We start from the raw sequence: 13,330 nt of genomic DNA, 5'->3' as shown, positions 1-13,330 counted from the left end.
CGTCAAGGCATGTGTTTATAGTTTTACACTTCCTCAGACGCGAATTTTATCAAGGCCTCTTTAGTTATAATGGGCCTATGTATAAAGAAACCAAGGCCCATAATAGCTTTGGGAACAAATTGACCTGGTGGCATTTCCAGAAGATGCGACATATATATAAAGGAACCATTTAGGGTTTTTTGATTACTCCTTGAGCGCAGTCGCCAGCCGGAACAAAACCGAAGAAGAACACATCTCAGTGTAAAGGGAGGAAGAAGATCTCTTCGCCGTCGCAGTCATGGGTCGAATGCACAGTAGAGGGTTCGTCTCTTCGTTTCTTTCTCCCTATCTGAATTGAGTATAATGATTTGAAAAACATTGTTCTCTTACATTTTTTGTTTTGTGTTCTGTAGTAAGGGTATCTCGGCATCTGCTTTGCCGTACAAGCGTGCACCCCCGAGCTGGCTCAAGACTACCCCTACGGATGTAAGATTCGTAGACTTATAATCTTGTTTTCTTGTTAGTTGATTCTAGTTTGGTTAGGAAATTTGGAATACGCATTTGAGATTTGTAAATGATGTTTGTTAAATTTCTAAATCTTAATGTGATGAATGGTTGGTTAGATCTATGAAGTTACAATCTCATTGTGGTAGTTTGTTTTAGGGATATGTTGTTTAGTCTTATATGTGGTGTATTCGTTAGTAATGTAGTCTCTGGTCTCTTAATATGTGGTGTTTTGACTCTCTTGTTTGAGAGTAATGTGTTTATTCTGATTGGTCTTGATGTTTGTTTCGATGATCAAAATAGGTTGATGAGTCGATTTGCAAGTTTGCAAAGAAGGGTTTGACCCCGTCACAGATTGGTGTCATTCTTCGTGACTCTCACGGTATTCCACAAGTGAAAAGTGTTACCGGAAGCAAGATTTTGAGAATCTTGAAAGCTCATGGTAACAATTCAGTCTCCCTAGAGAGTCTTTTGTTTTTTTTTTTTTTAATAATTGAACGTTCAGTGGAACTAAGAGATCTTTTGTAATTTTTTTTTTGCCATAAGGTCTTGCACCTGAGATCCCTGAGGATCTGTACCACCTGATCAAGAAGGCTGTTGCTATCCGCAAGCACCTTGAGAGGAACAGGAAAGACAAGGACTCTAAATTTAGGTTGATTCTTGTGGAGAGCAGAATTCACCGTCTTGCTCGTTACTACAAGAAGACCAAGAAGCTCCCACCCGTCTGGAAGTAGTAAGTACTTGAACATTTATGAGTTCTATTAAAATTTTGATTATCATCTCGTATTTGTGAATTCTGATACTAATTCTTGGTTCTTACCTTTGCAGCGAGTCTACTACTGCAAGTACTCTTGTGGCTTAAGAAAGAACAGGGTTGATCAAGTCCTCCAAGAACGACCATTTCATTGTCTGCATTTCATCTAAAAGTTCTTTACATTTGGACCTATGTATCTGTTTTCGCTAGTTTTGATGGGTTACAACTTGATATGAGATTTTGAATTTAGGAAACGAATTTGTTTATGCTTAATCTTTCAGACTTGTTAATGTCAGTTATCGTTTCTCAATGAGTTTTATTTTACAGCTTTTCTCATTGTCGCTTGATTGCTTATAGCTTAAAGACTATATATAAAGCGAAGTTAAAATCTATCCTGCAAGTAGTGCCTAAAACGGCGTCATTTTAGTATTGGTCTTAAAGACATTGCATGTTAATCTTGTCGGTTCTTCCAACTCATTGGTGTGTATGAAGAATGCTCTCATAATTTCTTATACTCCAAATGTTGTTAGTCTTGCAGTCGCATTGGATGTGGGCGGAAATTGTTATAGTCAGGAATAATCTCGAGACTAGATAAACAAAGTTGAAAGACAAGAAAAAATCTGAATCGGAGAATAACTATATCTCATCAGTCTTCACATTTTGTGGAGCTACGAGATATTATGTAGAATTTAGCAATATTCTTCTCTGATTGCTTGCTCTCTCTCTTATAATTTCATCTTGAACACAGAATTGGAGTTGTTGCAGGCAAAGCAAACTTTGCATGACCGGACTCGGTTCGCTGTCGCCAGTCAGAGGTGGTCAATGCGAATAGCCTATCAGCATTTCGACTAGTGTTTACATCTGCGTGTGGAAGCTTTGGGACACAATGTGGGAGTGAGCTGCAAGTTAGTGAGTAATTTACCTTGGCCTATAATTAAACTCATTTGACAGTATTATTTTACTGGGCCTATAGCCCATCATTAATAAATAGAAAAAAGGATTTCGAATATACTCTTGTGGGCATATAAATGGGGTGTTGGGATACCGCGAAAAGTAGTGGGTCCTACTTGTGTTGACGCCTTTGATGACAAATCGACAAGTGACAAAGGTTGCTTTCTTCTTCTCTCGTTACTTGTTGCTAAGACATGGATATTTGGATATTATCTCAAGGTAGAAACTTCACCATTCCTTCGATATGGATAGATACGGTCCCCAAATGTAGATTATACGGTATGGGTTTATACCTCAAAGAAGAACCGTACCCTAATCTCTCTTGTCCACCACCCAATGCGTGCCTCTGTTCATACAAGAAAACAATTGCTGAAACTCAAGTATTTTTTTAAACGTTACACGATTGATTATGGGAGTTTTACATTGTCTTTCTAAATCGTTTCTCATCTCAAAACCCAAAACCTATGTTCACCCGAAATTACAATAAACCAAAAAAAAAAAAAAAAGTGAAAGTCTTTTGAGTCTTGTTGCACTTTATTCTGAGATATGAGACAATGTTGTGAATAAGCCTTGTTTCCAAATAAACACCCCCACAGAGAGGATGGTCTGATCTTTAAATCTCTTAGAAGAGTGACTTAGCCGCATCAACAACAGCTTCAACGGTGATACCAAACTCCTTGTAGAGTAAGGGTGCTGGTGCGCTGGCCCCAAATGAATTAATACCAATGGACTTTCCTTTGCCTCCAACAATCTTTCCCCATCCGAATGTCGAAGCTGCTTCAATGCTAACTCTAGCTGATACATCAGCTGGCAACACACTCTCCTTGTATTCATCTGATTGCTCGTCAAATAGCTCCCAGCACACGAAAGAAACAACTCTAACGGTTTTGCCTTCTTTCCTAAGCACCTCCGCAGCCTGTGCAGCAATCTCTAGCTCAGATCCAGTTCCAATCAAGATCACATCAGGTTTGTTGCCTGCAGAGTCGTCAGATATTGTGTATCCTCCCTTTTCGACTCCTTCAATGGATGTACCTGGAAGCTGAGGCAGCTTTTGCCTAGACAGAGCTAAGATAGATGGTGTCTTGCGTTTGGTGACAGCGATCTTGTATGCACCAGCTGTTTCGTTGCCATCAGCAGGACGGAACATAAGTGTGTTGGGCATTGCACGGAAACTTGCAATGTGCTCAATGGGCTGATGGGTTGGTCCATCCTCACCAAGACCAATAGAATCATGGGTCATAACATAGATAACACCAGCTTCAGACAAAGCGGAGATTCTCATGGCACCTCTCATGTAGTCAGTGAACACAAAGAAAGTTGCACAGTAAGGGATAAGACCAGGGCTGTGAAGGGCAATGCCGTTGCAGATGGCTCCCATACCGTGCTCCCTAACTCCAAACCTAAGATTTCTTTCTTCAGGTGTGGCCTTTTGGAAGTCGCCAGAGGCTTTCAGCAATGTCATATTGGATGATGCAAGGTCAGCACTTCCACCAAGGAATCCGGGAACAACTTTAGCAATGGCGTTAAGACATTGCTGTGACAGGTTTCTGGTGGCATCACCCGGAGACTCTGGTGTGTATGTCTAAAAATGAAGAAAAAGAAAGATGTTTTACAACCCACATCTAGAATACCAATTGGATTGTACAGACTACAAAGAGAGTTCTACTTACAGGTAGAGCCTTCTCCCAGCCAGCAGGTAATTCACCCGTGATAATAGATTTCAACTCTGCAGCATCCTCTGGGTACTTCTTTTCATATGCTGCAAACTTTGCAGTCCAGTCAGACTCAAGAGAAGCTCCTTCAGGTGTATGACGGCTCCAGTGGCTAGAAAAGTGCAAGTCAGACAGTAAGTCATCAAAGCAACTTCATAGCAATTAAACCTAATAGAAGCCTGCTTTGGATTTACTTACCTTTTAACATCGTCAGGTACCTGGAACGGCTCATACGGCCATCCAAGGTTATTTCTGGTAGCCTCAACTTCCTTCTCGCCAAGTGCAGCTCCATGGACACTGTATGAGTTCGCCTTGTTGGGAGACCCATAACCAATGGTGGTAGTGACCTGAATTCATCGGGATACAAACAATATGGTAAATAAAAAATATCAAAGGTCTTTAATCCAACTGATGTAGATGGTTAAGAAATTGTGTAGTTACCTTGATCAATGTAGGCTTGTCTGTAACAGCTTTAGCTTCCTTAATGGCAGCACGGATCTCGTCATACCCAGTGTTTCCATTCTTCACCCAGATAACATGCCATCCAAGGGCTTCGAAACGCTTGTCCACGTTCTCAGTGAAGGCAATTTCTGTGTCTCCATCAATGGAAATGTGATTGTCATCGTAGAAAGCAATGAGCTTTCCAAGTCCCCAATGGCCAGCTAGAGAGCAAGCTTCATTTGAAATACCCTCCATCTGACAACCATCTCCAAGGATAGCATATCTAGACACAACCAATCAAAAAACAATAATTCCAATGTCAGAAGCTACATACAAACCAAGAACGATGACAAAAATATGGGAAATATATTACGTGTAGTGGTCGACAACTTCAGCATCAGGCTTGTTGAATCTAGCAGCCAAGTGCTTCTCAGCAAGAGCTAAACCAACAGCATTGGCGATTCCTTGTCCAAGAGGACCTGATTACCAGCACAAAACAGAGAGCACAATTGTCAATACAGATATAAAAAAAGCTTCTGCAAATTTGCATAAACCATAAAAGCCAAAGAAACAAAAATGACAAACCAGTAGTGACTTCAATTCCAGGAAACCATAAAAGCCAAAGAAACAAAAATGACAAACCAGTAGTGACTTCAATTCCAGGAGTCTCGAAGTTCTCAGGATGTCCTGGTGTCTTGCTTCCAAATTGACGGAATTGCTTCAAATCTTCCTCCTAATAAACAAATCCAACACTTTTTTCAGTAAATCTATGAACTTTACAGGTAAAAATCTATCCTTTGAAGTTACTACATTCGTCAATTATGATCAGATCGAAAGACAAAGAAGAAGAGATCACAAACCTGGACACTGTCGTAGCCAGCAAGATGAAGCAACGCGTAAAGCAACATACATCCATGACCAGCAGATAAAACGAATCGGTCACGGTTGAACCAATAAGGGTTCTTGGGATTATACCTCATGACCTCATCATACAAAATGTGAGCCATGGGAGCACAACCCATAGGAAGACCAGGATGACCTGATTTAGCCTTCTCAACCGCATCGATAGCCAAAAACCTAATGGAGTTGACCGATTTGTCAACAATAGACGAATCAGTGGTTGGCTCAACAGTCTCAACAGCTGCAGCGCGTACGAGAGGACGGAGAGATCGGTTTTTGTTCATGGATTGAGCGATACGTCTACGAGACGAAACAGAGGAGGCGCGTGAGCCAGTTGATTTGAGTCCAGTGAAAGCTGGTAAAGATCCACGCTGGTCTGAACCATGGTGAGAGATAGCACGAGCTAGAAGAGCTTGAGAGAGAGCGAGTGAAGAAGTAGAAGCCATGTTTTTTCTTATCGCTCTCTACTGATAGAGAGAGAGATAGAAGATGATGGTGATGAAGAAGAAATGAAGAAGATGAGAGAGTCTCTCTGCAACTCTTATTTTTATTGAGTGAGATTTTTAGCCAATCAAAACGACATCTCGCCCATCTCTTCGTCCTCACTAAGGGACAACTCAGATCAAATCTGACCGTTGGTTTCCACTAAAGGGTATCATCCTGACCGCTGATTATGGCTAAGAGTTTAGTGATTCTCCTACCTCTTTTCCTCATTGGATATTCCGCCATAAACGAATCTGGTACAACCACTGGTTCGGGGTCTTGTAATTTAATTGGTTATAGCCGGTTTACGAAACGAACGGGCCTTTATATTTTAGGCCCAAAATAAGATTAATGGGCTTAAAATACAAACTCTCGCCGTCTCTCTCCTCGTCTTCACCGATCTCGTTGTTTTTTTCTTTCCCAGTGACAAAATTGCCGGCGAGCGGGAATTAATTAAAATTCGCCTCCGTTGATCCATCCAGTGATGGCCACTACAAACGAGGAAAGTTCTCCGACGAGAATCGAAATCGAGGCGGTGGTAAAAACGGAAGAGGAAGAAGAAGACGATGAGCATGATTCCAAGGAGAGGGTTCTACAGAGGTACTTCTTACAAGAATGGAAGCTCGTTAAATCCCTTCTCGATGATATTGTTTCAAATGGCCGTGTTGTTGATCCTACCTCTGTTCGGAAGATCCGATCCATCGTACGCTTCTTACTCTTTTTTACTTCATCCACCCGATTTTATTCTCCCCTCCAAGTTCCAACCTTGTTTGTTTTGTTGTATTGTATAGATGGATAAGTACCAGGAGCAAGGTCAACTAGTGGAACCTTACTTAGAGAGTATAGTTTCACCATTGATGTTTATCATCCGCTCCAAATCAGTTGAATTAGAAGCGAAACCTGATGAAACTCTTGAAATTATTAAGCCAATAAGCATCATTATCTATGCTTTAGTTACTGTATGTGGCTACAAAGCTGTTATCAAGTTCTTTCCTCATCAAGTATCTGATTTAGAACTCGCCGTGTTGCTACTGGAGAAATGCCATAGCACGACTTCTGTTTCTGCCTTGAGGCAAGAAAGCACTGGAGAAATGGAGGCTAAATGTGTTACTCTTTTGTGGCTTTCGATCCTTGTGTTGGTTCCTTTTGATATATCTTCTGTTGATACAAGTATTGCAAACGACAAGAGCTTTGGTGTGGACGATCTTGCTCCTTTGGTGTTGAAGATATTAGGTTTTTGTAAGGACTATCTGTGCAGTGCTGGACCAATGCGAAGGATATCTGGATTGCTTCTCTCTAAGCTTTTGACCCGTCCGGATATGGGAAAAGCTTTTTCAAGGTCTGTTCCTATCACCATCAGTTGAAAGCTTGACTTCACCAGACACCAATAAGATTGTTTATAAAATGCTATTTACTCTTGTAACTTGTACTTGAGTGGATGAACTAATTTTTTTTTGTTCTGTTATGGCATTTTCATTTTCAGCTTTTTCGAGTGGACCCATGAAGTTTTATCTTCTAAGGAAGATAGTGTCATGCATCACTTTCGCTTGATTGGTGTGTTGGAAGCTCTTGCTGCCATTTTTAAGGTTTCTTTTCTTGTAACCTGGAGCTGTTTACTTTGTTTTAATAATGGTTCGTACTGAACATGTTAGACATATACAGATGTCAGTAAAGTACACATTTGATTTGCCTGTCTTTACTCAAGTTGTTGCATTTTGATCCAATATGGTTTCTGTTACTCATTTGACAGACTGCTAGCCGGAATGTGTTGCTAGATGTGCTTCCTATTGTTTTAAATGATGTGAACGTGTTAAGCAAATCAAATGCGGCGGCTAAAAGCTCTCTGCTTCGCAAGTATTTGATCAAGTTAACTCAAAGGATAGGGCTTGTTTGTCTTCCTCATCGTTCTCCTTCCTGGCGCTATGTGGTACATACCTTTTTAGGTGTAGAATAGTATTTTGAAGAGCCACTTCCGCTTCATGGGTTTATATTTTTTGAACTCTATGTTTATATAATTGTTAGTCGTTTTCAGTAGTTATCTGAGACTTATTTATTGATTTACCTGCAGGCTCGAACCGCCTCTCTTTCTGAGAATATGTCTACGAGTTCATCTCAAAGATTGGCTCCTGATCATACCGTGACTGCTGTCTCACAACCAGAAAGTTTGGATGACCAAGAGGATGAAGATATGTATGTTCCAGAAATCTTAGAAGAGATTATTGAAATGCTACTCTCTGGTTTGAGGGACACGGTATGTTTAAAGGGTGAGATCCAACTGTTAGGCGTAGGCTGATAACTTGAGGTAGTTATGTCTCAATTTATATGATTAGATGCCCACACAATAATTTTGAGTAGTATATATGCTACATTGTACCAAGTTGTTAAATAGAGTAACCAGGTGACACTCAAACAAATCTTGAATGTAAGCAATATCTTACATGTCACTTAAAGCTGGGATGAGCCTATCTTGATATCTGATGTGAACTTTTTCCCACATGAAACTTTCAGCCGCCTACCATACAATATCACATGTCACTAGTATTTGCAAGCATTGTCCTTCTAAAATTTACTATTTTTTTAACTGTGTAGGACACTGTGGTTCGTTGGTCTGCTGCAAAGGGTATAGGTCGTGTAACTTCACGACTAACATCTGTTCTGTCTGAAGAGGTGTTATCATCTGTATTGGAGCTGTTTTCACCAGGAGAGGTACTCGTATTGGATATATGGCAGCATGGCTTGCATGTACTTAAAATTCAGGTTACAAGAATTCATTATCTAGCTGACAGTTATTGTGATTTTCATGATATTCAGGGAGATGGTTCATGGCATGGGGGTTGTTTGGCCTTAGCTGAACTGGCTCGTAGAGGGTTATTGTTGCCTAGAAGTTTTCCACAAGTTGTCCCAGTTATTGTGAAGGTCGTACTCTATCCCAAGAACATGATTACTTATTTCTCTAGTCAACACATACGAAGCAATGGCATCACACACACAAATTATGCAGAATCTCTATGCATTTACATCTAAATATTACTTACAGGCACTTCATTATGATGTTCGCCGAGGTCCACACAGTGTTGGATCTCATGTCCGTGATGCAGCTGCCTATGTTTGTTGGGCATTTGGGCGCGCCTATTCCCACAAAGATATGAAAAATGTGCTGGATCAGCTTGCTCCAGATTTATTGATAGTGGGTTCCTTTGATAGAGAGGTACTAATCCCTTTTTTGACTATAATGTGTCGTCTTTTCTTGCTTGATTTAAAGAATTGTGTTTTTGTAGATCTCTTCGTTGCGTAAATTTATTGATGTCTTTTATCAGGTAAACTGTAGAAGGGCTGCTGCCGCTGCTTTCCAAGAGAATGTTGGAAGGCAAGGAAATTACCCTCATGGGATTGACATAGTAAACATAGCTGATTATTTTTCCCTTTCTTCTCGGGTGAACTCTTACCTTCAGGTTGCTGTTTCCATTGCTCAATATGAAGGGTATCTATATCCTTTTGTGGATGAATTACTATACAACAAGATCTGCCACTGGGTATACTTATCTTATACACTATTTGATATTGGTTTACCTCTGACTATCTACAATTCTAATACCTATTTAGTGCTCTGCTGTTTCTAATGTGGAACAGTTCTGTTAAGTGGTCAACAACTAATTTCAAAATTCAACTACTCATAAAATAGATCCAATAGCTTGATTGGGAACTGTATCAAATCAATGTTCCTAGTTGTAGCTTTCATAATATGTTAATTTTTCAATCTTATGATATCAGGATAAAAGCTTAAGAGAACTTTCTGCAGAAGCTCTTGCTGCTCTTGTTAAGTACGAGCCTAAGCACTTTTCCAACTATGTGCTCGAGAAACTAGTTCCTTGTACCCTTTCAACTGATTTGTGCATGCGCCATGGTGCAACATTGGCAGCTGGAGAGGTTGTGTTAGCTTTGCACAAGTGTGGCTATGTCCTTTCTGCTGGTTAGTACCATCTATTTTTCAGCTTTGGCTTTTGTGGCATCTTTGCATATGCAAGTACAGATCATTTTTAGTATGGAAAACCAAAACTATGTCTTGGAATCTAGACCCTATCACTATATATGAACTCACACTTTGTTAGTTGATTGTCAGATGAAAAATTAACAGAGTTTGATGGTTGGTTTTGTTATCCCTTAATAATAAAGTCCCATGTTGCACTCAATCTTTACAGATAGCCAAAAACGTATGGCTGGGATTGTCCCTTGCATTGAGAAAGCACGCCTTTACCGTGGAAAAGGTGGAGAAATAATGCGACTGGCTGTCTCACGGTTTATTGAGTGTATCTCATTATCGCATGTGACATTAGCTGAGAGAACAGAACGGCTCTTGCTTGATACTCTCACTGAGAATTTAAGACATCCTAATTCTCAAATACAGGTACCTATATTTGGGAAAAACCTATATAATCTTTGAGAACCGTAGACATTGCTGCAGCTTTGCAATAGTGCTTCTTTTTTCAATAAAACGTGAAATTAGGGTAATATGTATAAGATAAAAAGTTGTAAGGTTAAAAAAGAAAGTTCCGCTGCCGGGGTTTGAACCCGGAAATCAAGCTAGATGAAGGGGATTATTATCCGTTTCATCCAGTCCGTGTTTAAACCAATGTGCTACAGCGGATTTTTTGGAAAACATTATATATATATAGCATTCATTAGTTGACATGTTTCACTTATCACATACAGAATGTAGCTGTCAGTGCTGTTAAACAGCTTGTGCAATCCTATCTCGTTGGCAGTGAAAAGAAATCTGTTGATTTAATATCAAAACACCTAAAACATCTAACGGACCCAAATGTAGCTGTCCGAAGAGGTTCTGCACTTGCATTGGGTGTCTTGCCATCTGAACTATTGACTGCAAAATGGAAGGATATAGTTTTGAAGCTCTGCAGTGCGTGTAAGATAGAGGTAAGGAAGACTACATATGACTTCATTACAGAATGATATAATTGACTCTAGAAAACAGAATCAAATAATTGACTTTGATGGATGTTTTTTCTTCCAAGCAGGTGAATGCTGACGACAGAGATGCAGAGGCACGTGTGAATGCTGTAAAGGGACTCACATCAGTGTGTGAGACTCTTACTCAGAAAAGGGCTAGTGATCCTGAAAACGATGACATGTCTCTTTTTCTTCTTATCAAGACTGAAGTGATGGATACTTTACTGGAAGCTCTTGATGACTATTCTGTTGATAACCGAGGTGATGTAGGTTCTTGGGTTCGTGAAGCTGCAGTCCATGGCCTTGAGAAGTGTACATATATCCTCTGTAAGAAAATAGGAACAAATTCTGCGGGTGATCTTAACAATGATACGTCTTCACTTTTCGACTCGAATCTTGCCACCCGTGTAATTGGAGGTATCGTGAAGCAAGGAGTGGAGAAAATGGATAAATTAAGAGAAACATCTGCAAAGGTTCTTCAAAGGATTTTATATCACGAAACTATTTCCGTCCCTTTCATTCCTCATAGAGAAAAATTGGAAGAGATTCTTCCCAACAAAGCTGGCTTACAATGGGCGGTAAGTAAGCACACTTGGTTGCTTCGTCGTTTATTTAATGGATTTTTGTATATGGCTATGAGTTATTATCTTCTTTTGTAGGTTCCGGCTTTCTCTTTCCCACGTTTTGTGCAGCTATTAAAGTTCCGTTGTTACAGCAAAGAGGTGCTGTCTGGATTAGTAATTTCGATTGGAGGATTACAAGATTCACTTAGTAAATCGTCGCTCCTTGCATTTCTGGAGTATATGAGGGAAGGTGAAAAAGCTAAAGACCTTAAAGAACAACAGTCCAGAGAGTCAGCATTGTGTGAAGATATTCTCTGGATACTTCAGGAATACAAGAAACGTGACAGAGTTATGGTACCCTGTCTAAAGGTAAACACACAGTATTGTAGATTAACCTATAGCTTCTATGTGGTTATGTCTGAACCTTTCTCGTTTTTACACAGACAATTGAGATCCTCTTCAGAAACAAGATCTTTCTGAATCAAGAGGTTAGTTTAAGATTTACCTCTTTGGTTAGAAATTGCCAAAGGTTATAAATTGTTACTAAACACATTCCATACTAAGCTAATCTGTCATTTTATTATTGCAGACTTATACGTTGAGTTTCTACGCGGGTGCCATGGAATCTCTAGCCATCGAACTAAGAGCTAGTAAGGATTTCACAAAGTTATACGCAGGCCTTGCAATACTTGGATATATCGCTTCAGTCTCACATCCCATCAGCACAAAAGCCTTCTCTCAGCTTGTAGCATTCCTCGGCCACCGATACCCAAAGGTTCTTGTCACTTCAATATAAATAAATCACATTCTATCTTAATAAACATTTTCATTACTCCATATTTTCGTTATCACATGATCCAGATCCGAAAGGCGGCAGCGGAACAAGTCTATCTTGCTCTGCTTCAAAACGGAATCTTAGTGGCAGAAAACAAGATGGAGAAAGTGATAGAAATAATAACAAAGTCTTGTTGGGAAGATGACTTGGAATTGACCAAGACTCAGAGGTTAGAATTGTGCGAATTGGCTGGTTTAGACCATGATATAGTGTTCAAGACCAGAAACAGATTGGTGACTATAGCCGGGAATAAAACGACGGCGTCTGACGAGAACGCGTCTTACTCTTCATTAGTCGATTCCTCTGGCTTTTGATTTTACGCTTTGTCCTCGAATCAGTTTTTGTCTCTTATTTTTACCATCGGTTTGATTTCGTTCTCTTGGTATTTTGGTCCATGATCAAAATATAATCATGATCAAATTTTATTTATTTTTGTTTTTAGCATCGATGTGATTTTGTTTTGTTGATCGGTCCATGATCAAAATATAAACATGATTCTTTTTTTTTTTCCTTTAAGTAAACATAGACTTGAGTAAACATGTAGAAGAACAATATTTTGAAAACACAAATATATAGTTGGCTTTGATTATTATGTTGATGGTTCATTCAATAGTGACTCAAACCCCGGCTGAAAACGGCACACCGGTGACAGGGATCCAAGAATCTCCTCCTTGAATAAATCTGCTGACAGTGAACGGAGAAGCCTCTTCCTCGCCGCAAAGGACGTGAAATCCCGGCCAGCTCACCCTTCTGCTTGTCTCCGCTCCAGCTCCGGTGTTCATAAACTCGCCGTAATACAACGTTAAAATAGAAATAAAAATGTTGAAAAACTAAGTTAATTAAAATTAATAACGAATTACGTATCCAAACATTTATGCACACCTAATTAGGCCTTGCAAAATCTTAAATAAATTTAAAATACTATAATTGTATATAATTTCTACCAGTGCACTGGTTCACGAATTCTTCGAAAAGCCACAACCTCAAGCAGGTTCTCAACAAAAGGTTTCTTCAAATCGATTAGTCCAAAATCTGTGCTCAAAACATTTTAAGGCCGTTTGTGTTGATTTTAAAGATAGAGATATCATTTGATTAGCTTGATTAGGTCGATTATGGATCAATGATAAAATAGTTGAATCCTGTTGGACAATTGAGAAATGGAGAGACGACTAAAGGTGGTTTTAAAAGAAGTCTAGTAATTAATAGTAGTAGTAAAATAAAATTAATAAAAACAATAGTAATG

General features: G+C 39.5%; 3 protein-coding genes across 4 annotated transcripts; 2 read left to right on the top strand and 1 right to left on the bottom strand.

Annotated features, from left to right (window-relative positions):
• Positions 1-142: 142 nt before the first annotated feature.
• Positions 143-1,547, top strand: LOC104788354 (small ribosomal subunit protein uS15z). The gene is made up of 5 exons (XM_010514108.2): positions 143-300; positions 393-465; positions 787-925; positions 1,030-1,216; positions 1,312-1,547. The coding sequence occupies exons 1-5, from the start codon at positions 278-280 to the stop codon at positions 1,343-1,345; spliced, it is 456 nt and encodes a 151-aa protein (XP_010512410.1). The 5' UTR covers positions 143-277; the 3' UTR covers positions 1,346-1,547.
• Positions 1,548-2,554: 1,007 nt separating this feature from the next.
• Positions 2,555-5,985, bottom strand: LOC104789804 (transketolase-1, chloroplastic). The gene is made up of 7 exons (XM_087451521.1): positions 5,202-5,985; positions 4,984-5,074; positions 4,715-4,820; positions 4,342-4,624; positions 4,099-4,247; positions 3,859-4,012; positions 2,555-3,770 (listed from the first exon to the last, which is right to left on the bottom strand). Exons 1-7 carry the CDS (start codon positions 5,685-5,687, stop codon positions 2,811-2,813), a joined length of 2,229 nt encoding a protein of 742 aa, XP_087307647.1. The 5' UTR covers positions 5,688-5,985; the 3' UTR covers positions 2,555-2,810.
• LOC104788353 (tubulin-folding cofactor D) lies at positions 5,966-12,676 on the top strand. Of its 2 annotated transcripts, none has more exons than XM_087451519.1 (17): positions 5,966-6,427; positions 6,516-7,063; positions 7,208-7,310; positions 7,475-7,651; positions 7,793-7,975; positions 8,314-8,430; positions 8,536-8,640; positions 8,762-8,932; positions 9,042-9,257; positions 9,496-9,694; positions 9,924-10,129; positions 10,435-10,656; positions 10,758-11,267; positions 11,349-11,621; positions 11,696-11,740; positions 11,842-12,027; positions 12,114-12,676. In XM_087451519.1, the coding sequence occupies exons 1-17, from the start codon at positions 6,209-6,211 to the stop codon at positions 12,399-12,401; spliced, it is 3,768 nt and encodes a 1,255-aa protein (XP_087307645.1). In that variant the 5' UTR covers positions 5,966-6,208; the 3' UTR covers positions 12,402-12,676. The 2 variants fall into 2 exon arrangements, with proteins under 2 accessions (XP_087307645.1, XP_087307646.1); XM_087451520.1 differs by having other exon boundaries at positions 6,114-6,427; positions 7,793-8,026.
• The last annotated feature ends 654 nt before the right edge of the window (positions 12,677-13,330 follow it).

Source organism: Camelina sativa, chromosome 5 (genome assembly GCF_030686135.1).
Source record: "Camelina sativa cultivar CO46 ecotype springtype chromosome 5, ASM3068613v1".
Taxonomy (NCBI): Eukaryota; Viridiplantae; Streptophyta; class Magnoliopsida; order Brassicales; family Brassicaceae; genus Camelina; species Camelina sativa.
The sequence above is the reverse complement of the archived record's forward strand: the minus strand, read 5'-3'. Positions and strand labels throughout refer to the sequence as shown.

Coding starts and splice junctions, on each gene's coding strand:
- LOC104788353 (XM_087451519.1), top strand. CDS start 6,209: ATGGCCACTACAAACGAGGAAAGTTCTCCGACGAGAATCGAAATCGAG. Junction 8,641..8,761: donor TTGTCCCAGTTATTGTGAAG/GTCGTACTCTAT, acceptor TATTACTTACAG/GCACTTCATTATGATGTTCG. Junction 10,657..10,757: donor GCAGTGCGTGTAAGATAGAG/GTAAGGAAGACT, acceptor TCTTCCAAGCAG/GTGAATGCTGACGACAGAGA.
- LOC104789804 (XM_087451521.1), bottom strand. CDS start 5,687: ATGGCTTCTACTTCTTCACTCGCTCTCTCTCAAGCTCTTCTAGCTCGT. Junction 4,821..4,983: donor TGGAATTGAAGTCACTACTG/GTTTGTCATTTT, acceptor GCTGGTAATCAG/GTCCTCTTGGACAAGGAATC. Junction 4,013..4,098: donor GTACCTGACGATGTTAAAAG/GTAAGTAAATCC, acceptor GCACTTTTCTAG/CCACTGGAGCCGTCATACAC.
- LOC104788354 (XM_010514108.2), top strand. CDS start 278: ATGGGTCGAATGCACAGTAGAGG. Junction 926..1,029: donor GAGAATCTTGAAAGCTCATG/GTAACAATTCAG, acceptor TTTTGCCATAAG/GTCTTGCACCTGAGATCCCT. Junction 1,217..1,311: donor CTCCCACCCGTCTGGAAGTA/GTAAGTACTTGA, acceptor TTACCTTTGCAG/CGAGTCTACTACTGCAAGTA.